General features: G+C 38.5%; 2 protein-coding genes and 1 long non-coding RNA gene across 8 annotated transcripts in view; 2 read left to right on the top strand and 1 right to left on the bottom strand.

Moving 5' to 3' along the window:
* The window catches only part of rassf7a (Ras association domain family member 7a), a 42,139-nt gene extending 40,784 nt beyond the window's left edge, over nucleotides 1–1,355 (top strand). For all 6 annotated transcript variants that reach the window (XM_030731616.1, XM_030731617.1, XM_030731618.1 and 3 more), the window contains one exon: nucleotides 1,197–1,355. In XM_030731616.1, the coding sequence (XP_030587476.1) occupies nucleotides 1,197–1,228 (32 nt within the window). In that variant the 3' untranslated portion in view covers nucleotides 1,229–1,355. The remainder of the gene's footprint in view (nucleotides 1–1,196) is intronic.
* A 1,954-nt stretch (nucleotides 1,356–3,309) lies between these two features.
* LOC115782138 (uncharacterized) lies at nucleotides 3,310–4,601 on the bottom strand. The gene is made up of 2 exons (XR_004020117.1): nucleotides 4,426–4,601; nucleotides 3,310–4,035 (listed from the first exon to the last, which is right to left on the bottom strand). It is a non-coding gene; the product is annotated as an uncharacterized LOC115782138 (long non-coding RNA).
* Nucleotides 4,602–7,427: 2,826 nt separating this feature from the next.
* Nucleotides 7,428–26,371, top strand: phrf1 (PHD and ring finger domains 1). The gene is made up of 19 exons (XM_030731509.1): nucleotides 7,428–7,523; nucleotides 8,236–8,356; nucleotides 8,469–8,582; nucleotides 12,074–12,270; nucleotides 12,413–12,496; nucleotides 12,614–12,747; nucleotides 12,865–12,956; nucleotides 13,192–13,370; nucleotides 14,096–14,228; nucleotides 14,364–14,482; nucleotides 14,618–14,811; nucleotides 16,267–16,389; nucleotides 16,837–16,991; nucleotides 18,908–20,807; nucleotides 20,902–22,088; nucleotides 22,598–22,674; nucleotides 23,450–23,596; nucleotides 24,313–24,441; nucleotides 24,549–26,371. Exons 2-19 carry the CDS (start codon nucleotides 8,269–8,271, stop codon nucleotides 24,714–24,716), a joined length of 5,220 nt encoding a protein of 1,739 aa, XP_030587369.1. The 5' UTR covers nucleotides 7,428–7,523; nucleotides 8,236–8,268; the 3' UTR covers nucleotides 24,717–26,371.
* Nucleotides 26,372–26,612: the final 241 nt, after the last annotated feature.

Raw genomic sequence — 26,612 nt, 5'->3', positions numbered from 1 at the left:
CTTTAATGCATTTAGGGATTTGCTGCTAACCCCCCTCCCCTACTCTGTAATAACTGAGTGGCCTTTCCACCCTCAAGTCAATAATTGACTATGAATAGCTGCTTTTCAAAGTATCTCCACATAACACAGCAATCACACTGGGAAGTACTGTGGCAGGCATTTTGATTGTGTTGGTTTTTTACTCTTGACATGAAAATATATGGCACCAATGTCATTTCAGTTTGCCTTTTATGTATAGATACTATTTATGACAGGGGGTGTATCTATACAATGCCTTGTACTTTGGTGATGTTTGACCAAAGAGCAAGAGCCTTTTATGAGGGCTCTGCAAAATGTGTTGCACTGTCCCATTCTCTTCCCATGTGAAGCCTTGGTCCCTGTGTGCCTACAGAGAAATGTAATCTTTCTGCTCTCTTTCTGGAGATGGTGAAATGTATTTGGTGAGCTCATATCTTTTGCAAGTCTATTTTTGTCAAACTCCATGCTAAAAGAAGAGATGCATTTCAAAAGTAGTTCCACAGGACCAGGGTTTGTTAAGATGCTTTTCTTTGCCTCCACTGGGATGGATGCGCCTGGTTCCTTTGCTTTCGTCACACAGCATTTGACCTGTCACAATCTGCATTGTGCCTCAGTGTGCTGTAGATTTAGGAGCTTACATACACACCTAGGTTCCAATAACAATCTTCAATCAAATAATGGGAGCTGTCATCCATAAATGACCATATAAACCAACTTAAACCAATATTTATTGTGTCTTAGCGCTTAACATTTCATTATATTGTGTTTGCATCTGTGCTGACAGGTCAAAGTGACATGTGTTGAGGTGTGCATTCTCTTTACCTTCTGCTGCCTGAAGTTTTATTTTTGGGATTATATAAATTCTTTTTCCTCTGGAAACAGAATACATCCCAGTGCTTTTTATAGACACAGCTTGAAACTGCTTATGTTTCAGAAATGCTCTTCTGATTGCAAAACTCCAGTCATAGTGCACAAGTTCTGTGGGTACAGGAAATAACCCAATGATTGGTCTTGGGTCTATCTGCGTTTCTCATAGAGTTGTGTGAATAATGTGATTGAGCCAAGTCTCTCGTGTTGTTTTTTTTTTTTTTTTAATTTATTATTATTTTGTTTTTGTTTTTTTTTCCCCCCAAATACAAAGGGATCATCATCCCCACTTATTTTTGTGTGTCTTGCAGTCCTGACATCCCGAGACTCGTCATGGAGATAAAACATGGACCACAGGGCCAAGGGAAAGTTGTTCACTGTTCTGTCACCATCACCTCTTATTTAACTCTTTGTTTTGTAACACTCATCTATTTTTTCAACCTACCATGATATATATATATATATATATATATATATATATATATATATATATATATATATATATATATATATATATATATATATATATATATATATATATATATATATATACATAAGACAAATATATTTACAGAGTTTTCCTACTGTAAACACCACAAAGTATCTGTATGAAATGTAAAATAATTAGGAATCTTTGACCTAGAAAAATTGTTACTATACCTATGTATTTAAATATAATAAAATGTGCACTGTGTTTTAGATAATCTTTTATTGTCTGATTGGTTTTCATATACTCTTCATGATTTCTAACACTTTATGATTTATAATAACACTTGTTTAAATGGTGCAGTAACTTGGAGTGAAGCTGCAGTCCATCAGGAATTCACTTTCTAAAAATTACAGTGGCATGAAGCATGTGAAATGTATTATTAATATATTATAGGTACTGAAATATGCATGCTTTCCTCATAGCAGGTGGTGCAGTTGCAGCCTGTGAGACTACATAATAATTTCTGGGCACTTTCAAGCCAGTATGTACAGGTGGGTGATCAAGAGTTCACAAAGTGTGTGGTCATGGATGCAGTAACACAGTACATCTATAAGAAACTGAAAATATAGGAACAAGAACAAGAACTGCTTGACAGTCTGTTTAGCTGTAAATAAAGCTGACGCTGCTTTGACGTTGGCCGTTTAATAAGATGGCTTTCCTTGCCAATAGAGGACATCTCGTTGCTAAACACTGGACTTCACTACAACAACGTCAGGTGCAGTGAGTCCGTGCATGTTGTGTTGTTAAATTACAGACTTACCAAATGGTATTATGTAATTTGCGATAAGAATCACTCTGTGCAACAACGCACAACACATTTGTGCTCCACCCCTTTCCTGTTTGTTTACTCTGGAGAATAAATACACCGGCTGTCACACACTGAGTGACGTGAGCTTTTCTCACTCTCTGGCTAACCCCAGACTGAAACCCTGTGGACATCTATAAATACTCTCTTGTGCTGATACTCAGCAGGTATAATTACAGGGGAAGCAAATATTTCTTTCTTCTGTCTCTGTCCACCTGGGTGTATGTTAGAAACTGTCCATCTATCAAAAACATCGATATTTTTTAACATCTGCCTTCTCTGTTCCATGCCAATGTTGTCAACTTGTGAATTATGGAGAGTTAGATGAGACTGCAGGTTTTGATATTACAATCAATTATGTGGAATTGGATTATACTGAGAAGATTTAGAGCTGTCTGGCTTTGCAAGAGTTAGATAAGCTTCAAATCCTTGTTTAGGTCCCAGTGTCTGGACAAGCATAAAACCTGGTGTGACACTGATGCCAACCTGTGGCTATTGGGAGATACTACACATTCAATCTTATTCTAGTAAAAACTTTAGTTTCCCACCTGTCACTACATTCACATACATACTCCAGTCATTTCAAATAATGTTTAAAAAAAAAAAATTGTTACCTCAGGTACCTTCACTTCTTTTTCTTTTAAGACTAGGGTTAGGCTAATGATCACAGGCTAATGTTATGCATGTATCCTCCCCCCAGACATCCCACGTGCAAAGTGAAGCATCCATCCATTTCATATCTAAACCCTGAGGGCTCCAATCTCATAAGGGCACATTAACAGATTACAATGATGTTTCAGGATGGCATTCTGAGGGAGTCTTTTCTCATCAAACAAATGCACATAAAAGGCGATGCAAAGCTTGACATTTGATGATTTTTAGATAAAAAAAAAAAAAAAAAAAACTCAATGTGTGCTTGCAGCAGGCACCAGCTGTCTGGGAAAGAACCTCCTTGGGATGGAAGTGAGAATCTGCACGTCCACACATTATGATGATGAATGGGGCCATGAGTTAATGAGTCTGACATACTGCACTTATCTATTCCTTTGTGTCACAGTGAGTCATTATGCACTGATTGGAAATAAAACATCCTCATACCAAGAAATGCACTAAAACGCACAACACACAGTTGATTTGAGTAGAAACTTTACTTTGGATACTTACAAGCATACATTGCACATACTGTAATTATACAATCCATTTATATTTTCTTACATGGTACCATTTGTGTTGCTCTATAGAATTTAGTAATAAACTGGTTCTAGTCATATGAAGTTATGGGGTGGAGGAATCACTATATTATATTGTATTATATAATATTAGACATTCTGTCCTGAAACTGGGTTTCTTTATAGCAGTGTTCATTTTTGCTTATGGGCCCCAAGGAACCTCCTGAAGAACCCCTGGAGGCCCCCCTGACCTCAACTTGGTAACCAGTGAACATGAATATGATCCAAACCCATCAGATGAAACAGAAACTGAAACAAAACACTCACCAGCAGTCTCAAATGATGGCATTAAAGAGGAGGGAGTGCAAACGCCACATGGTCCTAAATTAGGTACTGCATGAACACAGTAGGAAGTAGGTTACAGTACACATGGAGACCACTGGGAGGGCATTCATGTCCAGGCGGTCCTCACGGGGCCACGATCAAGGACCGTAAACAGGTGTCTGTCTGATCCGGCTCTGGCTGGGCCTCGGACGAGTCAAAGAATATGAGAGGTGTTCCCAAAACCAGGTTAGCCGCTGTCACACGCACAGTGGAACTGGAAACTGGCACAATGTGCGTTAGTCAGTGGCTTACCTGCTTTTAGACTGCAGATATTACACAGACAACCTCAGAGCGCGCTCAATCTGTAGAGTAACAAACACAAATGCTGTGTCATAAGCAGGTGAATTATTTACAGTAATCTACACACATAAGATGACAATAATTTGATTACATTGACAAATATCTGGAATTCTCTTTTGTTCCCTGAAAACTAGCCTACTCCAGAATAAGAAATTACACTTGGCTTCCTGTCTACAATTTATGGATTACGGAAATATATAATAATGCTTTTATTTTCGGATGGCATCAAAAAAGTTCCCTGTTAACGTACAGTTACAACTGAATACCTGGCAACCCTTAAGACATTTGTGGGCAAATAAAACATCTAATGATATGTTAGATATATGTGGCCTATTCCGCCACAGCATAAAGACAGAATAAAGAATAGTGGCAGATAAAGAAGGGCTACTTACCAGTCCCAAGTTTTCTTTTGGAATATTTTTTTAGGAAATCTTTCAATTTTCCGCCTAAGTCGCAGTCTACCAATAATCCAAACATCCAGTTGGTTTTTTCTCAATTAGAAATATCTGCACATGATTAAAGTTAGGTGCATTGAAGAATATAGTGTAGCCTACACCGACGCAGAAGTTCAGTTCACTTGCACTACCCCTACCCTGCCCACTCCTCTGCATCTGCAACCCGACCTGGTTATGCAAATTAGGAAGGAATTGACATCACGCTCGGCCAATGGACTGCCGCGTTAGTGTTGCGTGATCCGCCTTTTATAGATAATTGGCAAATCACGACCTTAGAGAGGCGGGGTTTTGCAGGAGCGCTTGTTCGGCTGAGTTCTCTGGTTATAGTTGGGGTGCGGCGCGTTCAGTTTTGCACGTCGTACATTAGGAACGAACCATTATGTTGTTAACAGTTTCCTGCCCTGACCGATTATTTATTGCAAACATCAATGCGAAACAGATTTCTTTGCCCTTAAATAGACGCCTTGTGATGCTACAGCTGCCGTTGGAGGTGGCATACGTGTACTTTAAGCCAGTTTGACAAAAGACACCCCTACCCCTACAATGTGAAGTGGTTGAACTCGGCTCGCTTGTGTACAGTGTTGCCATGAGCCGAGTGTGGCTGAGCACGTACCAAGGATGCTGCATGACAGCCTGATCTGATGATGACGGGGAGGCGGAGGAGGACGACGACGAGGATGAACTCTCAATTATTTACGCCGTGAGAGTTGAGGACTCCCTCACAAATGACATAATATCATAGCACATAGCGATTTAAAGCAACAGTTTATATACGAATGTGAATTTACCCCATTACATCACATTACCTCCCCATAAAAAAAACAAATCAAACAGCAATATTACAGTGTTGTGATGGTATTATTATCAAAATAGTTTTTTTTTTTAACCACACAAAATTACGTCAAAGAATTTATCCATTTTTAAACTATTATCTGACTTTTCGGTTTTCTTGTAATTGGCCTTAGACTGGCAAAGCCCCTATAGGATTATTCACAGCCAGGATACACATAACCCGTGACACAGAGTAGAAAATCAGGATTACACACATTGTATTATGTAACACCTGATTTTGTCTTGATTTTGATTGGCCACTAGGGGGGGACAGAGTCTGGAGCCTCAATACAATCCAGCACAGACCCCACCGTCTTCCAACAGGTGGACCCCACTACACTTTGATGAATTAGTGCAAGTGACCTTAAAATATCACCTTTACTGTGTAATGCATAGACGTGAATCAATATAATTAAGAAATCAGTTTTAAAACGGAGTTAAAGCACTTGACCTCTCGATGACCTCGTGCCACTTAAGGTGATGTACACCTAAAACTACTGAAATTGTACTGTTAAACTTGAGACAGTTTTATTGGGATTTCTTCTGATTTATTATTGCCAGGGTACAGTGTGCCCATGGAAAATGCCATCCTGTCACATATTTTAATCATAATCTTTGCATGATTTATGAATAAAAAAGTGATCAAATCTCAGACTTAATTTTAGGAACATAAAATCACCCCCACCATTCCCCTTCTAGACAGTCCCCTGCTTTAAGCTCACTTCTCCCTGGATGTGTCTTTGCTCTCTTTTTCAGGATGGTTGCCCACTCTCTCTAACTTTGATGCCATCGCTGTCCCTCACATACTCTCTGGTGAATTTTAATTTCACCACTTTTCATAGAGTTAAAGTCAGAATTACAGGCATATATGAGGAGAGCTGCTATATGACTAACTATTCCACCACCTGAAACTGCGACAAAAAAGATTTAAAATCTGTGCTTACACTGTATTATTTCTGTTAGGATGTTACTTGCTCCTTCACACTCCCTCATAGGGTGTGTTCATTTCTGAGCAATATTTTGTGCTGCAATTAAAAAATTGTAAAAAAAAAAAAAAAGACTCTTTATTTTATGTTTTTTCATTGTGTATTTAAGAAAACCAAACTATCAAAAACTTGAATTTGTCCAGCTCGGGCATCAAAGGTACACTTTTTATGAGATATTTTAGTTGCTGTGTGCTATGCTTGGTGCAACTCTGTAACACAACCCTGTAACACTCCAGAATCTGAAAAAGTCCATTTTAAAAATATTCTGTAATAAATTCTTGACCATTAAGTTAAATTACAAAATGTGCCATATTTAATATTCATGCAATTTCATATAAAACTTATATTAATTGAAGCTACTTTCTAATACTTTGCCCAGCTTTTCAGTAGTCACAGATTTATTTATTTATTTATTAGTAATTTTAGCATTTATTTTCAAGTTTTTGCCAGTCATGTAATAATTCAGATTATTACAAAGGCAATAGATTAAACCCTTGTGAGCTAAGAAAAACATCTCTGATGTAACAGGGTTGCACAGGATAACAGGGTTGAACGGATGTTACTTTTATTTGTAAATTATGATATACATGTAATAAATAAATGCTCTGGATATCAGAAATGTTGTCAGACTCAATCTAGTCAGAAAAGACTGGAAAAATACAAAAAATATGTCAAGAGGACGGACCTTTGGTCTATAGGGTGTTGGTACGTGACTCCATCATGTCAATTCCTCTTTGTCATGTCACTCCCTGTTTTGTCTCTTCATTTTCCAGGCTAAATTGGTTTCAGTAACAGGGTTGCACATTAAGTACGCTTTTTTTTTAAAGGATACTTTGGCTTTTAGTCACAAACTGACACTCGCCTCGTTGGTAAACCTCAACAGCAGCTTTTTTGATTGCAAAAAGAGGGTTATGCGCTGGCACAGACATGACTAAACCTGGCCGTAGATATCATTATGACAGCTTTGACCACTCATTTTGCCTTTATTAACTTTCTTGCTTAAAACAACCTACCTCTAAGCTGAGCGTTGCTCAGTTGCGCTCCGTTAGCGCTGCACCTTTGTGTGGCATATCTCAAAGAAGAGGACTCTGTCTCTTTAAGAACCACTTTCTTCTGAGTGCACTCGGCCATTTCCGTCTGTAGCCAGCCGGCGGTGTCAGTCAACAATCGTGGAGACTTCAAATCAGTCCGAACATATACAGCACACTACTGAATAGGGTAGGTTTGCTATTACTGCTAAGCGTTTCAATAGGACGCCGTAGTTGTGTGGGTTAAATAGAGTTTGAATAAATTACGGACATACTGAGTGCTTTCTGCAAATACTTCAAACCATCTTGTACTTGACATTTGCTAATTTTAGCATTGCAGGGCTAGCTAGCGTGCTACACTGAAGCTAATGTTACTAGCTAGCGGCATTTGTTAAGTAAGTACTGCCATACAAAAAGTGACATGTATTTTGTCGGAGCGGATAGCTGTAAAGTGGATGTTTGAATTTGCTCTGCATGTATATTTTATCCGAGGCAAAGGTGAAACAGTGTTTGGTGACTAGTTTCTTCTTTGTTTACAAATGTACCTTCTGCATAGTCCATAGGTTGTCCGTTAGCTAGCTGGTGTTAGGAAAGCCTTTTCTATTTGTGTACATGTAGTTAAAAAAACAGTAAAATGTTGTCTCAAAAATAACTGAATACACACTCATATGCCATTTGCGGCACTTAAGAAAAGTGATTTGTCACCTTACTGTAGTAATACATTTCAGAGACCATTATTTTTTTCAATTTCTGATTGGGAAAAAGTGGAAATCCAGAAATACTTGAGTGGATAGATTCGCTTACATGTTATCAGCAAAAAATAATTATCACAATCCCTTTTAGTATGGGGGGGAAAAAATCACTGTCTGCATTTGTGTTAAATCTTTAAATAATTATGTTAGAGAAGTTGCTGCTGCTGTTTCTGATGGTCAGCCATGGATGAAGATGACAGCCAAGATGAGCTGATCAATCGCAGTACATCTCACAGCAGAGGAAAAAGAGCTGCCCTGTGGGCCATATCAGGTAGTCTGTTTACCACCACCTGGAGCCCATGATTGAATAGTTACATTATTGCATTTTATTGTCACACATACATGCATTTTCTGTGTATCTTAAGATTAATCTTTACTTTTAGATGACTCAGATGACTCAGAAGAGGAGGGAGAATCTGACAGTGAGGAGGAAGAACAGGATGGCCACATACATGGAGATGATGAAGAGGACGATGAAGGGAATGAAGAGGAGGATGGTAGGAGTAACTCAATGTGTAATTTATATTGGAGATGCTGAGCATTTGTGTGGTCTGATATTTACCTTGAATATCATAAGCAGATTACCTTAAAGGTACTTTACTTTATTACATTTAGCAGACGCCTTTATCCAAAGCGACTTACAATGATGACACAGTAATACAAAAAGCTAAAACAAAAATAAAACATTAAAAGAGTTAAACATTAAAAAAACAATGGCACATTAAAAATGTATGTCTATACACATCAGAGGTAATTGTCTTAGTGCAGGTGTTCTCTAAAAAGCTCCGTTTTTAGGAGTTTTTTAAAAATGGCGAGGGACTCTGCTGCTCTGGTGGAGGTAGGCAGCTTGTTCCACCATCTGGGAACTGTGGAGTAGAACAGTCTGGATTGCTTTAGGTGGATGTTGGGTAAAGCAAGGCGACATTCAGTGGAGGAGTGCAGAGGCCGAGATGGAACATAGGCCTTTAGGAGCGAGTGAAAGTAGTAAGGCGCCTGTTCTGTCATTACCTTATAGGCAATCGTGCAGGCTTTATATTTGATGCAAGCAGCAACTGGAAGCCAATGAAGCTCAATGAGCAGTGGGGTGACATGTGCCCGTTTTGGAAGGTTGAAGACCAGACGTGCTGCTGCGTTCTGGATAATCTGTAATGGCTTAATAGCACAGGCTGGACGGCCCGTTAATACTGCATTACAATAATCAAGGTGCGAGATGACACAGGTACAGTGTGTAAATTAGTGAAACTTTATTTGAAGTGGGTCCAGCCTCATGACAGAATTTTTTATAGGCACCCCTATAAAAATTAATTTTTTAAAAAGTATTTCCCAGAGGTTGTTAAACAAAGCAAGGAATTTTTAACACATTTCTAAACATCCTAGTGTTATTTTGGATGCTTATATTATTTTACTTTGCACACAGAAACAAAATTGTTTCACTAAAACCAAAAACTAAACACCGATGCTAATAGTTAATTGTGTATTCTTTATGCTGCATAACAGCCTGCAGTCATTTGTTGTAGTTTACGATGGGTCTCACATGTCTCCTGAGGAGATCTTCAGTTTACCCCATGGATTTTCAACAGGATTCAAGTCAGGGCTTTGTGCAGGCCAGTCAGTAATGTTCACTTTAGTGTTCTGGGGGTAGCTGTGTTCACCAGGAACAACATATTTTTTGGGTTGCTCTCATGTTAGAAGACAAAGCAATGACCCACACCCAGTTTTGCTGCTGGCTGCTTGAGGTTTTCTTTCGAAATCTTCACACATCCTCCTTTCTTCATGATTCCTTCCACCTTGATGAGATGTCCAGTTCCAGACGCATTGAAGTATCCCCACAGCATAATACTCCCACCACTGTGTTTCACCGTGGGGAGGGTGTTCTTCGGGTTGTAAGCCTCTTCCTTTTTATTCCAAACACAAGCAGTGTCTTTGTAGCCAAAGAGCTCTAGTTTCATTTCATCTGACCAAAAGATGCGCTTCCAGTGCAGATAATCTTTCTCCTGGCTGTCCTTAGCATACTTCAGTCTGGCATGAAGATCTTTGTCTTCTACAGAAATGAAGTTTTTCTTGGACTTCAACCTCGCAGTCCATTCCTGTGCAGGGTTCTAGGTATTGACTGATTTTTTTTTTTTGTTTTGTTTTTTTGTTTTTAGCATGATGCTTTCTCAAGTAACAGCTCAAACCCTTGCTGAAGTTTTTATAATATGTGTAAATTGGAAGATAACCCTCAGTTTTAACTTGATTTTACAAACTTTGACCATTACAAAGGTAAAGCAAATCATTGCACAGCAGTGGTTTATGCTGTGACTCAATAAAAAGGTCAATTTTTCAGGAAGTTAATAATATTGACCCTGGTAGTTTTTGTTTTTTCTGAAATAATTGTTATGTGCCAGCAGAAATAATTTATGCTTTCAAAAGGAAACTATTATATTTAGAAATGCTATGTTGAAAATCCCGGGCTCTGTTAAAAAAGCACTTGGGAAAATTTTGACAAAAACTTGAAACTGGTGCCGACTCATGTATTTTTAATGGATTAATTCCAAGTTTATGACAATGGATCAGTTTGTTTGAAGACATAATTACACATAAATCAATGTATATTTATGAGTAAAAAATTTTTTCTATTAAATATCTTAAAATAACTTAAAAAAAAAGATTGTACCTTTTATGTGATCCGTCACAAATATGGACAGGCCCACTGGCAGCATAGTGGCATATTTACAAAGAGAAACTCTAAAGTTAGTAAAAATATAAAGGTATGAGTTTAAATGCATAATACCACTGCAATGTGTATGTGATAGAAGAGTTGTACAGTATGTAAGTCTTATCCTAGGTTAAAAAAGAATTGCTGTATGAATAAATGTGCGTTTTAAGTGCTTTTACTGTGAAAGTACTATGTTAAAAATCTAGCCAGGAAGGAAATCTGGCCAAAATACAGACTGTATAATTTAACAGACTGATCACTATCATTAAGGCAGGGGGAGATCTGACTATATAATACCTTTCTTAATACATTAAATGAATGTGTTCTTCACATGTTTCTTACCCTAACTCTAATTTTGTTAAACAGAGAAAAACTTAAATTAATAAAAATAGCGTTTAAATAAGAGTAATGAAAAATTTCAACAACAGTTTAAGGTCAACAAGTACAAGGCTTAAATGCCCTGTTTTTGGATTTAATTGCCATATTAAGGCTGGGATATGAGTCAGCACCTTCAAGTCAAAGTCCATTTTTCTCTGCTGGAAAATGGTAGACTGATCTCTCCAAGTTGGGGGAGAGTTGTTTCCCAGAGCAAAAGAGCGCTTGCTCATAAGTGAGAGAAAATTGGAGAGTGAGGTTGACAGGCAGATCTGGGCTGCATTTGCAGTTATGTGAACATTGTACTGGACCATTGTGGTGAAGAGAGAGCTGAGCTGAAAGCTAAAGCTTTCGCTATACCAGTCAATCTATGTTACAACTTTCACCTATGTTTATGAGCTCAGGAACAGGAGCCCGCAGCTGCTGCGATGAGTTTCCTCTGTCTGTTGGTTGGGCTCAGCCATAGGGATACACTAAGGAGTACAGACATCAGGAAGAACCTCCGAGTAGAGTCGCTGCTCCTTTGTGTCAAAAGGAGCCAGTTCAGAATGAACTGTTTTCAGAACACATGAAACCCAGGCTTACGCCTGAAGTTACATCACCAAGCTCTAAAATTTTACTTCATAGTACAGACATCGAAAGGCAGTGACCTTTCTTTTTTTTTTTTTTCTGTGCTCTATTAATTTTACCAGTCTTTCAACTTGTCATCCAGTTTTATAAATTGTTATGATTAAATTTGTTCTCACTCAAAGATATTGTGATGAAAGGTGCAAAATGAAATTAGCTTGTTAGATTCATAATACATGTCTAATGTACATTGATACTTTGCATACTGCTCTGTGCACTTCTGCAATATACTCTGTAAACATAGTTTTGTCAATTTATGTATAATGGATTTCTGGACATTTTTATTAGATGAAGAAGAGGAGGAAGATGCTCAGCCAGAGGATGGAGGTTTTGAGGGAAGCTCTGCAGACCTTGCAATGATAAGCTCAGATGAGGATGCAGACAAGTGCCCCATCTGCCTTAACACTCTCAACAGTCAACCTGTTGCAACTCCAGAGAGTTGTGAGCACTACTTCTGTTTCGACTGCATCCTTGAATGGGCCAAGGTGGGTCTGAATTTATGGCGTATGAACAAAGAAAAAGTTTGCTGTTGAAGTGTGCTTTATATTTTTAATAATTGATATTTACTCTGCAATTTTGGAGGAAGATGAATTGTTCAGTTGTAGTGTTTTTTTGTTCTCCATTTAGAATGCAAACTCGTGTCCTGTTGACCGTATTGCCTTTAACAGCATATACCTTAGGAAATGTTATGGAGGCAAAGTGAAGAAAATGGTGAGTGAGTTTATGCTTAAATAAGTTGTAGAACAGTAATTAACTCAGTTTACTTTATGTACATTGTGTTGAGTGGGCTGTTTGCTCATATGCAATTATGAATATTGCTTCTTTTAGATAACAGTGCAAAAGCCTGTGAAGGAAGGTCAAGAGGAAACAGTTGATTTGGATCTGGAGCAGACCAACTGTGAGGTTTGTGGGGGCAGTGACCGAGAGGACCGCCTGCTGCTCTGCGATGGTTGTGATGCAGGGTGAGGTTGACATTGTCATACTAAATACATACTTTGTCTTAATTTTTTTTTCTCACTTATGCATACTTATCAGTACAGTGTTTTTTTTTTTTGTTTGTTTTGTTTTTTGTTCCATAGATATCACATGGAATGCCTCACGCCACCTCTTGACTCTGTTCCTGTAGAGGAATGGTTCTGTCCTGAGTGTGAAGCCAACAACCGTAACTCAAGTAAACCTTTCAGTTATTGCCATCTTCTACTGGTTTAAATATTTTATTTTTATCTTTTAAAAATCCATTATTTCTGTAATTGGTGTTTATACATTTCTTTCTTTCTTTCTTTCTTTCAATAAAAATATATTTAAAAAAAAAAAGAAAACAATCCTATTTAAAAAAAAAATGTGTATGTTATTCATTCTTCAGCACCCAAAAACATCCTTTTACAAATCAAACTTTTAAATCTCAGGAGGTTCAGCTGAGGAACTCAGTGATGCCGACAGCCTACCTTCTACTGCGCGTCCTGCCACCAGTCGATTGCGAGCCCATGTTGCTGGTCCCACCAGAGCCATTGCCCGTACCCAGCAGAGTGAGAGGGTTCGAGCCAATGTCAACCGACATCGGATCACACAGGCACGCACGTCACAGGTTTGGCATGAAGCGTGATGCTTCTGTCTTGGCTTATTTTCTAACTCATTTATACAGCATGCATGCCGTGTTGAATCTTGCAACTTAATATGTCAAAGTTCATTGTTGTGAGGACCACATTTACTTTTAATTTTAAACACTTATTACCTTCGCCAAGAAGATTATGTGATCAGATCAGAATGATTGTCTGTTAGCAGGATTTCTTAAAAAGTTATGGACCGATTTGCTTGAAAATTTTCCGCATGCCAAATTGGGCTTGGTCCACCTTGGAAGTATATACCTTTTGGAGTCAAGAAATTTTTGGAAAAATTCTTTACTATTGTAAGATGGGGCACAATTGGACACATTGCATGATATATTCACAAATGCAACTCAGATTAAAAAAGAAAAATTGGGTGAAATCATCTTGGAAAAATATCACAAACTAGTCTGGTTGCAGATATTCCTTCAAATCCAGGCACTAAATTCATGCATGGTGTAGAGGAAATTTTCAGTCTTGGTGGAGGTATACAGTTTGAAACTGCTCTTGTTAAGTTGTGTATCTGGATAAAGTACTTAAGTGCTACTGACTGCAGAAATGATGGCATGTGTTTTTGACTTCTAAACATCTTAAATGCTAACTGATATGCTTTTGTTAAGAAGCAGTCTGTGTTTGTGAGTCAAGTTTGCAGAACAGTAGTTTGTGAAAGCAAAGTAGTGGAGTAATGCAAACCTTTTCTCAATAGCTGGCCCCCACATATCTGATGCAGTCCACTTGGCTGGATGAAACAATTAATGCTGTGGTTGCTGGGCTCAACACTAATGTCTATATACGGGATTTAACACCTCGTGTACCATCTAGCCGTAAACGCAAGACTAGTAAGTAAGGACACATTCACAAATATGAAGGAATGAATTACTTCAGTTAAAAGCACACACATGATCAGATAACGTGTGAAGAAACTGAAGCGCTTGCTTCTGTTGAGAAAATACTTTATTCATTTGGTTGAACAGGAAAGCGGAGAAAGGCGAAAAGTAGGAAGACATCTTCTGCTAAAAATGGTAAAGTGCCTAGCACAGGAGCCAAGAGGAGGAGACGGAAAATAAGGAGGAATAAAGCCAGGCAAAAGATGGTGAGAGCATTATCATGATCAAACATTAACATTTAAATTATTTGATTTTAATCATTCTTCATTTTCATTTCAAACACTACATTTTCTTTTGTAGCCATATGAAACATTTCAAGCAAAACTCTCTTTGTCTGCTAGATGGCGAAGAACGTTGCCACTCCACGAAGCCGTATTGCTAATAGTCTTGGAATCGTAAAAGACAAGAAGAGCTCTTCACTTCCGACAGTTTATAGGCCATCAGAGCACACACTAAGCAGCATGCGTGCTGACATAGGAGCTGCATCCCTCTCTATCTACGGAGATGCATTTGATTTGGATCCATTTGTGGATTGGTAAGAGGCTTTCTTTAGTTTGGATAGTACTTACATACAGGTCTATATAAAAAGATCTGAATATCATTAAAAAGTTAAATTTTTTGTACTTTAATTCAAAAAAGGAAGCTTTCATATAAATTTATATTCAGTATTTGTAAAGTAAAATATTTATAGTCTTTTTATTAATTTTGATGATTATGTCTCATAGTTCATGGAAATCAGAAAACGATTAGAATATTTCTAATGGAAAGTATTGGAGTATTTCCTAAGATCAATCAAAAGAGAATTTCCAATACAAAAGTGTCCAACTTAAAATTGTGTTTATTCAAACACATTAAAACTTCGATGCAGTGTGGTATGGAAGCAGTCAGCTTGTGGCACAGCTGAGATGTTGCTTTGATAGATGCCTCATCTGTATTTTGGGTCAGGTGTTTATCAGCTACCTATTGGCAATAAGCCATAGGTTCTCTATGGATTTCAGGTCAGACAAATTGGCTGGAATGGCAGAGGAGTGTGACATTTGTAGCACCTTTTCCTACCACCCCTTACAGACCATTTTCTATTAATATGCTTTGATACAGCACCCTGAGAACAGACAGCTTTTCCAGCAGTGACTTTCTTTGGGTTACCCACCTTGTGGAGGGTGTCAAAGATCATCAGCTGGATAACTTTCTCTGTGCCCCTCTCATCCCTGGACCAAGTCCACTGGCTGAGAAAAAGCCCAAAAAAATTAGGTTAGATTACAAACACCTTTGACGAACACCCTCCCTTCTGTCAGGCTCAGGGTCAAAAGGGCACGGAGAGAGACTTAAACAAAGGTTCTTCTACAGAGCCATAAATGCTCTGCTGTAAACCAGAGCATGGACTTTACACATTGTATCTTGCTGAACTTTGCTTTTCACATTCTGCACCTTACTCCACATCCACACTTTATGGAGGTTTAGGCCTTTATTATCTTATTTGTTATTTATTGTATTATTTGTTGACATTTTCTTTCTCTTTTTGTTCTCATTCATGTCCTTTATATTTACATGCCATGAAATTTATATCTTCTCATTTATATGCTGCTGTATAAAAAGTAGAGCTGTCAAACAGAATTTTGTTGCATGGAAATGTGCAATGACAATGGATTTCTGTACAGGAAACTGTCAAGTCAGCAGACTGTGGTTGGATGCACTGAATGAGACTAAGCAATACAGCAGTTTACTCAACCTTGAAATGAAGTATTCTAATAATTTAAAATGTTTGAGATGTTGGCCATAATCATCAAAATTAAAAGCGAAAACGCTATTGTTTCCACCTCATGAGTCTAGAATATGTTAAATTTTCACTTTTTTAAATATCTGATGGGAAATATTTAACTTTTCATGATACTCTAAAACCTGTATGTCACTGGAATTCAGTAAGAATTATTAAGCAGTACATTTTTTATGTATTAAATTTTTGGGGGGATTATGGTCTCCATTTGACCAGTGAGGATGATGAACAGCAGGCTCACGTTTCATCACTACTGGAGGCCAAGAGACGAGGGATCTCTTGCTCGGCACTTCGCTCTCATCAGCCTGTGGCTCGACCAGTCACTGCAAGCCTTTCCAGGTACCGTCTCGTTTTTGCTGTGGTTTGGTGGATTGGGTTAAAAATGGCCGAAAATCAGAATCACTAACAAAAACCTGCCCTGTAGGTGGTTTTTGCCAGGTCTGTGGTACTTGTCCACTTTACACATGCTCAGTCATGTATGGTTAATTTATTTTGTTAGTCAGTGTATAGTCAGATGACAAAAATGGCTGTTTATTAAAAACTTAACAGAATAATAAATATATCTTAATCCTCTTCTTATAAGTTATGTATTTATTGTATAGATTATATTTCATTAGAAATTATATTTAATATATAAAGCAAAGTAATCAAAAACAGTCAAAGAATGCACATTTACCCCAGTGCACCAAAAAACTAATACACATTCAGTACATGAATGATGAAGATGTAGATTTAGTTTCATAAATACTTCAGAAATCTTATTAAAGGTTTGCTACACTATACCAGGAGGGGTATGGATGTCCACCAGTCAGGAGGTGTCGTGGAGGCAGCTCCTGTGCCTGATCTGCTGGGCAGCATCCTGTCAGGACAGAGCATGCTCTTGATGGACAGTTCTGATGTTGTCATTAATCGAGATGGTTCGCTTAAAGCTACAAAGCCAAGTAAGTGTATATGGCACATTGTTGGAAACAAAAAAAAGCCTCTTCAACTATGAAATGTATGTACTTTGTACCTGTGTGTAGTGTTTTCCCACATATTTAGATTGATTCTCTTTGTGGGAGGGTGTGTGTGTGTGGGGGGGGGGCACATTGTCTTAAATACAGCCTTTTATATGTTTTACTGCTATATTTAAATTTATGTATTTTATTTTTGATAAATCAACAGGCAATTTCAGGCAATTTTCTGCTTCTCCTGTAAAATAGTAGTCCTTGTTGTGCTCTGCAGCCTTGTGTGAGCTTAGCAGCACATGATACAGATCTACACCAGTTCAGAAGATACAGGTTCTGGTTAGAATAGCCCTCTACCTCATAGCTGATCTCCAGAACAGAATGTGGACCATGTTGCCAAATGCAGTCCAAGAAGGTGGCATTAGATTCTGTCCCAACTGCTGAGATCCTCCATGGAGACATTTTGAGGGTTGCCACAAAAGCAGGCTGGCCAGTGAGTCAGCCATTGGGGGAAAACACAAGACAGGAAGGGCCTTGGATGGTTAGCAGCAGCCAAACGTTCAAAACAAGGGAGCGAGGGGGATTATCCACTAGTAAATCAACTGCAGATGCCTTTGTTCTCTCAGGTGCCTTCCTTCTTTCAGATGAATAAATAATAAATGCTGAAGTGAGACAGGAGCACTGCGTCCACTGCTCTCCCATTTGGCGAGTGATTTTTTTTTTTTTTTTTTTTTTTTCTGTCCCATTCAGCGCGGACCTTACCTGCCAAAGATGTATCTGTCTCCAGATTCTCATTTTCCATACATAGTTCTTAGTTAGGCTGGTATATGCTCAAAAAAAATTAAAGGAACACCCAGGTCTCACTGCACCAGCATAGGGTCTGACAATGGGTCCGAGAATTTCAACGCAATACTTAATGGCTATCACAATGCCATTGCCTAGCCTGTAGAGGTGTGTGCATCCCTCCATGGATATACGTCCCGAGACCACTGACCCACCACCAATCTGTTTATGCTGAACAATGTTACAGGACGCTAACTTTCTCCACAGTTTCTCCGGACTTTTTCATGTTTATCACATGCTCAGGGTGAACCTTTTCTCATCTGTGAAAAGCACAGGGTGCCAATGGTGCACCTGCCAATTCTGGTATCCTGTGGCAAATGGCAGTCAGGCTCCACGGTGTTGAGCAGTGACCACAGGGCCCACTGGAGGATTTTGGGCCCTCAGGCCACCTTTATGAGGTCTGTTTCTGATTGCTTGCTCAGAGACATTCACATTAGTGGTTACCAGTTCTGACACTGAGCCTAGCCAAATGCAAAACTAGGGGGAAAAAACCCAGAAAAGATTAGGATGGAAAAAATATCAGTGGCCTCCACCTGTAAAAGCATTCCTGTTGGGGGGATTTGGGGGGGGTTGTCTCATTGTTGCCCCTCTAGTGCACCTGTTTTTAGTTTCATTAACACCAAAACAGGTGAAACTGACAGACAACCCTTTCTACTATTTAACCGACCATATCAATATCCCCAAAGTTTAATTGACTTGATGCTATACTCTGATTAAAAAGTGTTCCTTTGTTTTTTCTTTTTTTTGTTTTTTCTAAGTAATATAGAAAGTATGGTTGCTGTTCTCATTACATTTTTTGTATTAATAAGGCAGGGTACACCCAGGCAGGCTATCTTGTCTCTCGCCCTGTGACTGTGGGGATAGGCTCCAATCCCCACCGCTACCCTGAATTGGACAAGCATTTAAGAATGGATGGTTGGATAATAATTATTAGCAACTGATATAAAAAGTACCATGATAATTCCATAATATGGTATTTTCTTGAGATAACGTAAAATGTTAAGATGTTCAGATTTATAGCAAGAAAACTAAAGTTTGTTTTTGTTTGAAATTTTTTTCTGTTACAGTGATGCCATCTGTATTAATGCCAGGCAGTAGCAAAAACAGTAGCTCGGGAGATGCCAACAACCCAGAGATTCTAGCCAATCTAGGAGACAGTTCTCCGTCTCAACCAGGACCCTCCTGTACCTCTGTGAGCACACCATTGTCCCAGAGCTCATCTCGGTTACCTTCCCTCGCAACTTCGTCAATTAGTCACACACAAACACCTCTCCATCCTGATCTCAGAGTGCATCCAGGTTTGCATCCACCTCGTCCAAACAGACCCACACCCTCTTCTAATCACTGGGGAACCAACGGATTTGGAGCCTCTAGGGAAAGCTTATCTGTCTGTACCACCCCAGAGTCCAGCTCCAAAAGCAAGGGAATGATTCCATCACAAAGCCAACCTAAAAAAGCGCCTACAAAACCCATGTGGGTAGATGTGTCAGAACTTCCTAGAATACCAAAAATAAAAAGGGAAAGTAGTGGTGTGACAAATGATGCCACTAGTCATGGTGGTAGTCATAAAGGTAGCAGCAGCAGGGGTCATAGTAGTAGTTATACACCTAATAGCAATGGTTATGGCACGCTTGAAACGGGCATGAATAACCTTTCTGGGGACAAAGGAAGGCAGCAAAGTGTAGACCAACAAAAGGGCCAGGCTGATGGGCAAGCCCAGAGGCACAGGCCTGATGGAGGTAGCTCTTCATCAACTTTCTCCAATTCATTTTCTTCATCTTCTTCCACTGGGTGTCCTGCCAGCCAGCCACGATATGCCTCATCATCATCCTCATCATCATCATCATCATCATCAGTTAGCTTCCGCATTAACTCTAGTGGGAACCCCTGGCAATCAAGGCGGCTAGGCATTGCATCATCCTCTTCTAGTGGAAGCACCGTGCAGGAACACTGGAGGAAAAAGGATGATGAAGCTAAAAAGAGACAATTGAACAGGGATAAACAAATGCTTTTGGCATCACGTAGTGTGAGTAGTAAGGAACAAGACAATATATACGATCCCTTTAATCCTACTCTGTCAGATTCTAGCAGCTCAGGTGATGAAGCTGAGGGCACAAGCCTAGAAAGCAGTTCTCAGCATGTCACACTTGAAAGGAAGTCTCCTAATTTAAGTAACGAAACCACAACACAAAACAAGCAGGACCTGGTACAGGTGAAAACTGAAACACCAGAGATTGAGATCTCACAGGAAGAACCAGGGAGAGCTCAGAAAACCACATCTGAGGTCAGACTCTCAGAGGACAGTGTCAGAGTCGAAAACGAATCAAGATTAACAGACATAAAGACTGAGAATCAAACTGTATTACTTGACATTAAAGTTAAGAAAGAACCTTGTGATGAAGCAGGTGAATCTGAAATCTGTGGTGACAAATTAAAAAGTTCTTTGAATTCAGAGACCCTAGGCACCACACCACCTGTTCATCAAACCCTGGATCGTTTTAAGACTGAGAGAGAGACTCAAGAAGAAAAGACTGGACAGTGTGCTGGAACTCCCAATAGATCTCTCCCGAAAGATAAGGAAGATTCATCAGCAATCAACTCTGCTACTGTCAAAAGAAAACAAAAGGAAGAAACTAAATCACATGTGAAATCCTTTTCCAAGTCCCCATCAAGAGATCTAGACCATAAGAAGAAAAGCTCCAAAGCTTTGAAGGATCAGCCCTCTAGTGGATCAGAGACAGACAGAAGCAGAAGAGGAGATCATCATACTTCAGGCCAGGGAGGAAAGCAGAAAGAAAGAGACTGGGAGGAGAAAGAAAGGAGTTCCAGACGATCACGGTCTCGAGAGAGGAGGAGGGCACGCTCAAGCTCAGGCAGTTCTCAACCCAAGTCCCCTGATAGGACTCATAGTAAGAGACAGCGGTCCCAGTCACGATCAAAAGATGAAACGAGGAGGAGGCGATCCAGGTAAATTTGTAACAGTTTTTCAGATGTACTTTATACCAATAATGCAGTGTTTTATTTTGACTTTCACTTTATTAATTGTTGTGTTTTTTTTTAGGTCTGCTTCGAGCTCCAGCAGCAGAGAGCATTCACGGAGGAAGAAGCATAAACAAAGGAGCAAGGAGAGAAATGATGAAAGAGAGAGAGACCATGATAGAAAACGTGTTTCGAAAGACAATAGGCGTGGCCGGTCTCACTCAAAATCCCAGTCCAAGTCACGTTCTAGGACCAGATCTAGATCTAGATCAAGGGACCGTAAGCATGGTCAGTCAGAATCCCGGTCTAGATCCAGGGAAAGGAAGAGAGAGCACAACAAACATTCATCCCTCTCTTCTAGAGACAAAGTGGACTCACGATCTAAAGAAAAGAGGAGACCCAGGTCTAGATCCAGCTCAAGAGAGAGAAGGAAAGAAGAAAGAACATCCAAAAGTTCACACCAAACGTTGGCGCCCTCTCTTTCATCCTCCAGAGGCACAAAGCAGTTGCAAGACAAGAAAAAAGCGAAAGATGTCACTCAAAGCTACACTGAAGATTCAAAAATGGAAGCTAAAGTGAAGGAGGGGGCTTCTTGTTCCTTCACCTCGAAAGTCAAAAAGGAGGACAAAGTCCTTGGTGCAGGAAGTCAGTCCACAATTACAGAAGTGACAAAAGAAACAAAGGCTAGAAAAGACATTAAGAAAGAAAAACGGGCATCTCTTGATATGTTTCAAGATGTTCCTGTTAGTACATCAATTAAGAAAGAAGAAACAGACACTTCTTCTTTGTCAGTAAGCGAAAACCTTGATTTCGAAGACCCCATTAAGACAGAGACTTGCGAAATTCCCATTGTTAAATCTGAGCCGGGCTCTCTATGCAGCTCACCTCCTGATACCTCATTTTCTACACTGACCACACCTGTTGCAGCAGACAGCCACCAGATCGCAGTCTCTCAGTCTCAGCCAGTGTTAGTGGCTAAACATCAAAATACTGAGTTGGCTGTCCCTGTAAAACTAGAAGTTCAGCAGCCATCAGACTCTGACGATGACTTTAATATTGACGTGATGCTAGACAGCTTGGACTACATGAAATCTGAGCACACAGAGAGTAGTGGTGCTGCTGTCAAACAGGAGAAGGAAGTGGTGGAAGGGAAGATTGAGGCAGAGCAGGCATCAACGATAGCAGGAGCAAAGTCCAAAACACAAGTGAAACGGGTTACCTGGAACATACAGGAGCCTGAGGGGCGTCAACCAGAGAAATCTGCAAGCAGTAAGTGGTGTACAGTTACATTGCTCTGTCATGCTAACTAATGTGTTTAATTTCATTTTAATTTTTTAAGTGTCTTATGAAGTGATTAATTAAATTGAAGTTCAAATAAAGTGAGCACATTGTGCTTTTCCTTATTTTCTGTCAAACATACTCTGGATACAAGTGGTTTTGCAGTCTTTGATCAAGGCATTTCAATATGCGAATAAACAATATAAAAATATTTATTTCAACCATAAATATATTCATTTACACTTTACATTTCCAGCCATAAAAATATGGCTATAAATGTGCATAATAGGTCACCTATTTTTTTTATTTATTTATTTATTTTTTTCCGGTGAGCAGAGTTTTCAGAACACATCTGCTGTGTACCTTTCGTAGCTAAGTGTGTGTGTGTGTGTGTGTGTGTGTGTGTGTGTGTGTGTGTGTGTGTGTGTGTGTGTGTGTGTGTGTGTGTGTTTTTTCCCCCTTTACCCTCCCTTCTTTCTCCTTCTCTCCTCCTTGCACAGAGCTTGCACTGTATAAACTGAAGCTGAAGCAGGAAGGGGCTCGCAGGCCATCTTTGACAGTCCAGGCATTCAGTCAGGTAGGTCTGAGCTACTTGTGACTGCAGTATTTAAATTTATTCCTTCTGCAATGGCAGTATTGGTAGGAAGGTGGCAGTATTTACCCAGAAGAGGCAAGTGTGCTGTTTTCGGTCATGTGACAGAAAGTGAAACTGATACTGAAGCATTTTCAGAATAAATGAAAGTAGAACGTCTCTGTGTGTAATGGTAAACAGTAATGTCCTACAGACATTTTCCATGTCTGTAAGACACAAAATATCATTGATTTTTAGACCCATTTATATATATAGCTAGCTAGCTATATATATATATATATATATATATATATATATATATATATATATATATATATATATATATATATATATATATATATATATATATATATATATATATATATATATATATATTATATATATATATTATATATATATATTATATATATATATTATATATATATATTATATATATATATATATATTATATATATATATATAAGCTCTGAGCATAGAAGCTGGGGTCTACCACACAAGGCAAGACCCCAGATGCAGGCTGTGCAGCAATACCCCTGAGACAATCCAGCACATAACAGCAGGGTGCAAGAAGCTAGCAACATATAAAATACAGTGCGCACACATAGATAAAACATGTACTGCTGAGTCAAAGAAAATTATAATAGAATATGGATAGTTGTATATTTGGAGTTTGGCTTAATTGTAAATTCATGACCACAGTTTTCTGTGTCTTATATGATAGAAGTTGTGGTCAATGTATAATCTCTCATGGCTTTTACAGGATATCACTGCAGATGATAGTGACCCCTCCAAGAAGGGTGCTGATGGTCTACTCAGCACCTCTAAATCTGATGGCCTTCATCCTGGGGAGTTATCAGCTGCTGGACAAGGAGAGGCAGAAGAAGGAGATTTGTCAAGGAAAGACAAGGTTAATAGAATTTAAAATTAACTAAATATTTGATTATAACTCTTACCTTAATTTTATGCCTCTGTACTGAAATCATTGTTTTTGGGTTGTCTGCGCCCAACTTTATCTTAGGAAAGCTGTTGGGAATTTCTTCAGATTAATCTCCGATGTTAACTTGGACATATGGATGAACTGATTAGATGCTAATAGTAAAAGGTGACGGTGCCTGTGACTTCATAAAATCATTTTTGGGGTCATAATTTTATAACTCATAAAACGGCTCAACAAAATAAATGGAAGGAAGGGTAGCCTTTTATTTGCAAGAAATACCAAAGTTCAGCTTAACCTTATGTTGTGCAAAACCATTTCTCTGGCCAGTCCCTTAAATTAGGAAGATGAATATTGTGACACGATGCTTCATGTTTGGACATGCTTGCATGACACCTTGGAAAATGTGTGAAAATTGGTTGCGCAGATTTTCCATGCTGCTGGCCTGAACATGAGTTTAAGAATTTTAAGCTTCTATCAAAATCATCTGAATGACATGACAACTTAATACACTTTAGTAAATTCCTTCAGTCTTCAGTACGTATGTTATGATTCTGGGCAAACATGAGTGTAAATAGGAAACTTGAATGGCTAGCAAAAGCATGCAACTCCAAGGTGGAACTTCTAGTTTCAAAATGAATGTGTGTAAAAATTATCTCATGTCATAAATGCTTTACTTCTGCCAACAGTATTTGAAAAAGCTGCACATGCAGGAGAGAGCTATAGAGGAAGTTAAGCTAGCTATCAAACCTTTCTACCAAAGGAGAGATATCAACAAGGACGAATACAAGGAGATTCTTCGCAAAGCCGTCCAGAAGGTGAGTTGGAACACTAAAATGATGAATAGCCTATTATTGTTCGCTTTAGGAGTGATGAGGAGTTTCTCATTGCCTCTGGTAACAGTTTAAAATAATCTTTTGCTCAGGTGTGCCACAGTAAGAGCGGAGAAATCAACCCAGTGAAAGTGGGAAATCTGGTCAAGGCATATGTGGACAAATATAAACATGCTAGGAAACATAAAAAAGGAGAGGATTTAGGAAAAGCCCCAGACGTACAGACTGAAGCAGTGAAAACCTCCGACAGTCCGCAATGAGGCAGGAGATACAGGCAGGGACAACCATACCCAGAATAAACACTGATCCATATGTTATGCTGTTATTTTTTGTGTCCTTGAACTGGGTCTTATCAAACTCTAAACATACAAACTGTAAATGGTAAACTGACCTTTGCTCTCAGTTTCAAGATGGAACATTTTCTATAATGTTGAGGTTTCTATCTTAATAGTATTTTGAAGACAAACTTTATTCATTGATGACTTTAACAGTACCTATTGGTGTCTCTTGCTTGGACTGTCACTGCCAAGAACTATTCTGTGTGTGCGATACAGCTCAGAAACCTAATGGGAGACTTTGAGACTATGCCTTAAAGAGGCAAAGCTCAGAGACCCTCCCATGGAGATACAAATCGGGTAGCTTTCTCCACGGGCGTATCACTAGGAGGATGCAATGTGTTTTGAGTTTTCTATGGATTTTTTTTGTTGTTGTTTTTTGTTTTTTGGTGGGAGGGAAGGGGTATTTATCATTGGCAAAACTCAATTTCTTAGATGAGAAGTGGTAAAAATATGCAGAATATGCATATTTAAGAAATTTGTCATGTTAAGAGCACATTGTTATGCAATTTTTGTAGAAAATTTGTCAGTAGACTTCTAAATAATTTTAGATTTGGTTGTAAATAATATATAGATTTGATACATCCACCTGTATGTTCCTTTCATCCATGTTGCCTGCTGAATGACTGACATAAATTGCTCTTGTTCATTGAGTTGAATTACGTTTAATATTTTAAATTCTGCTTCCTTTCTGTCACATTTCTAATATCCATGTCCAATGAACTCAGATCAGTCCAGTGTAGTGCAGATGAATTCTGGCTCAATAGTTTGGAACGAATAGTTCCCTTTTTTTTCTGCTTTATTCCTTTTCAACCCATGACAGAAATGTGGAAAAAAAACCAGAGAACATAAGGTTTTTGTGCCAAAGGAGTAAAAGTAATATAAAATACATTATTTCCTTTAATAGGTGAGATTTCATTTGTTATAGCATGATGTTTTTTTTTTTGTTTTGTTTTTTTAAACAAAGGATATAATTCCATAGTGAGTAATAATAGCTTTTACTCAGGAGTGAGGACTACAAATTTCTCAGTGGCAAAGGTGGAAACCTCTACTGTCTTTCAAAAATGTGGTGCAACATGTCCAACCTTTGAATTAGAAAGCATTTTTGTTTGCTTTGTTAACTAAAAAGAGTATTAAACTAACTTCATGGGTATTATTTTTATGGTTTAGTAAGAACAGTGTAAATGTCACAAGTCAAAACATTTTCCAGTATATAGACATATATTAGAGTTAAATGCATACCTTTTAATTTTGAGCAGTGCTGCCTAAAGCTTAGTCTGTATACTTTTATATATACTGCTTTCTCTAACAAAGGCATTCATAAAAAATTAATTATTGGTTGTTCCCTGTTTTGTTGTCTGTACTAGTTTGTCAGCTGTTAAACATTGATGAATTGGGTTGTTGGACCTGCCTTGTACTCTTGTCATCATCTTCAATTGTGCTATATAAAGCCAGGGACTTGGAATGGAAGAATTTAACAAATAGGTGCTCATGTTATCTGAATGTATGTTTTTTTTTTTCCCTCTGTATTTACTTGATCAAAACAGTCCAGGTGTTTCTGAGGAAATGCCAAAAATAAATCACTGATGATAAAGAGGGGTTTGTCTCAGTTTAATTCAAGCACTTGATCCTTTTGATGTTTGTATTTTTTTTTTTTTGAAAGGGAAAGGCATATTTTCCAGTTTATTTTTGTGTTTATCTTTTTGGGATCAAATTTGACAGTTAATAGGGTATTATTTAAAAGCTTATTAAAACAAACTTTGCTTACAACAATTTTAGACTCTACAATAAAGTTTAAATTGATCTATTAGAGTTTATATA

Source organism: Archocentrus centrarchus, chromosome 6 (genome assembly GCF_007364275.1).
Source record: "Archocentrus centrarchus isolate MPI-CPG fArcCen1 chromosome 6, fArcCen1, whole genome shotgun sequence".
NCBI lineage: Eukaryota > Metazoa > Chordata > Actinopteri > Cichliformes > Cichlidae > Archocentrus > Archocentrus centrarchus.
Note: the sequence above shows the minus strand (reverse complement) of the source record. Positions and strands in the feature narration are given on the sequence as shown.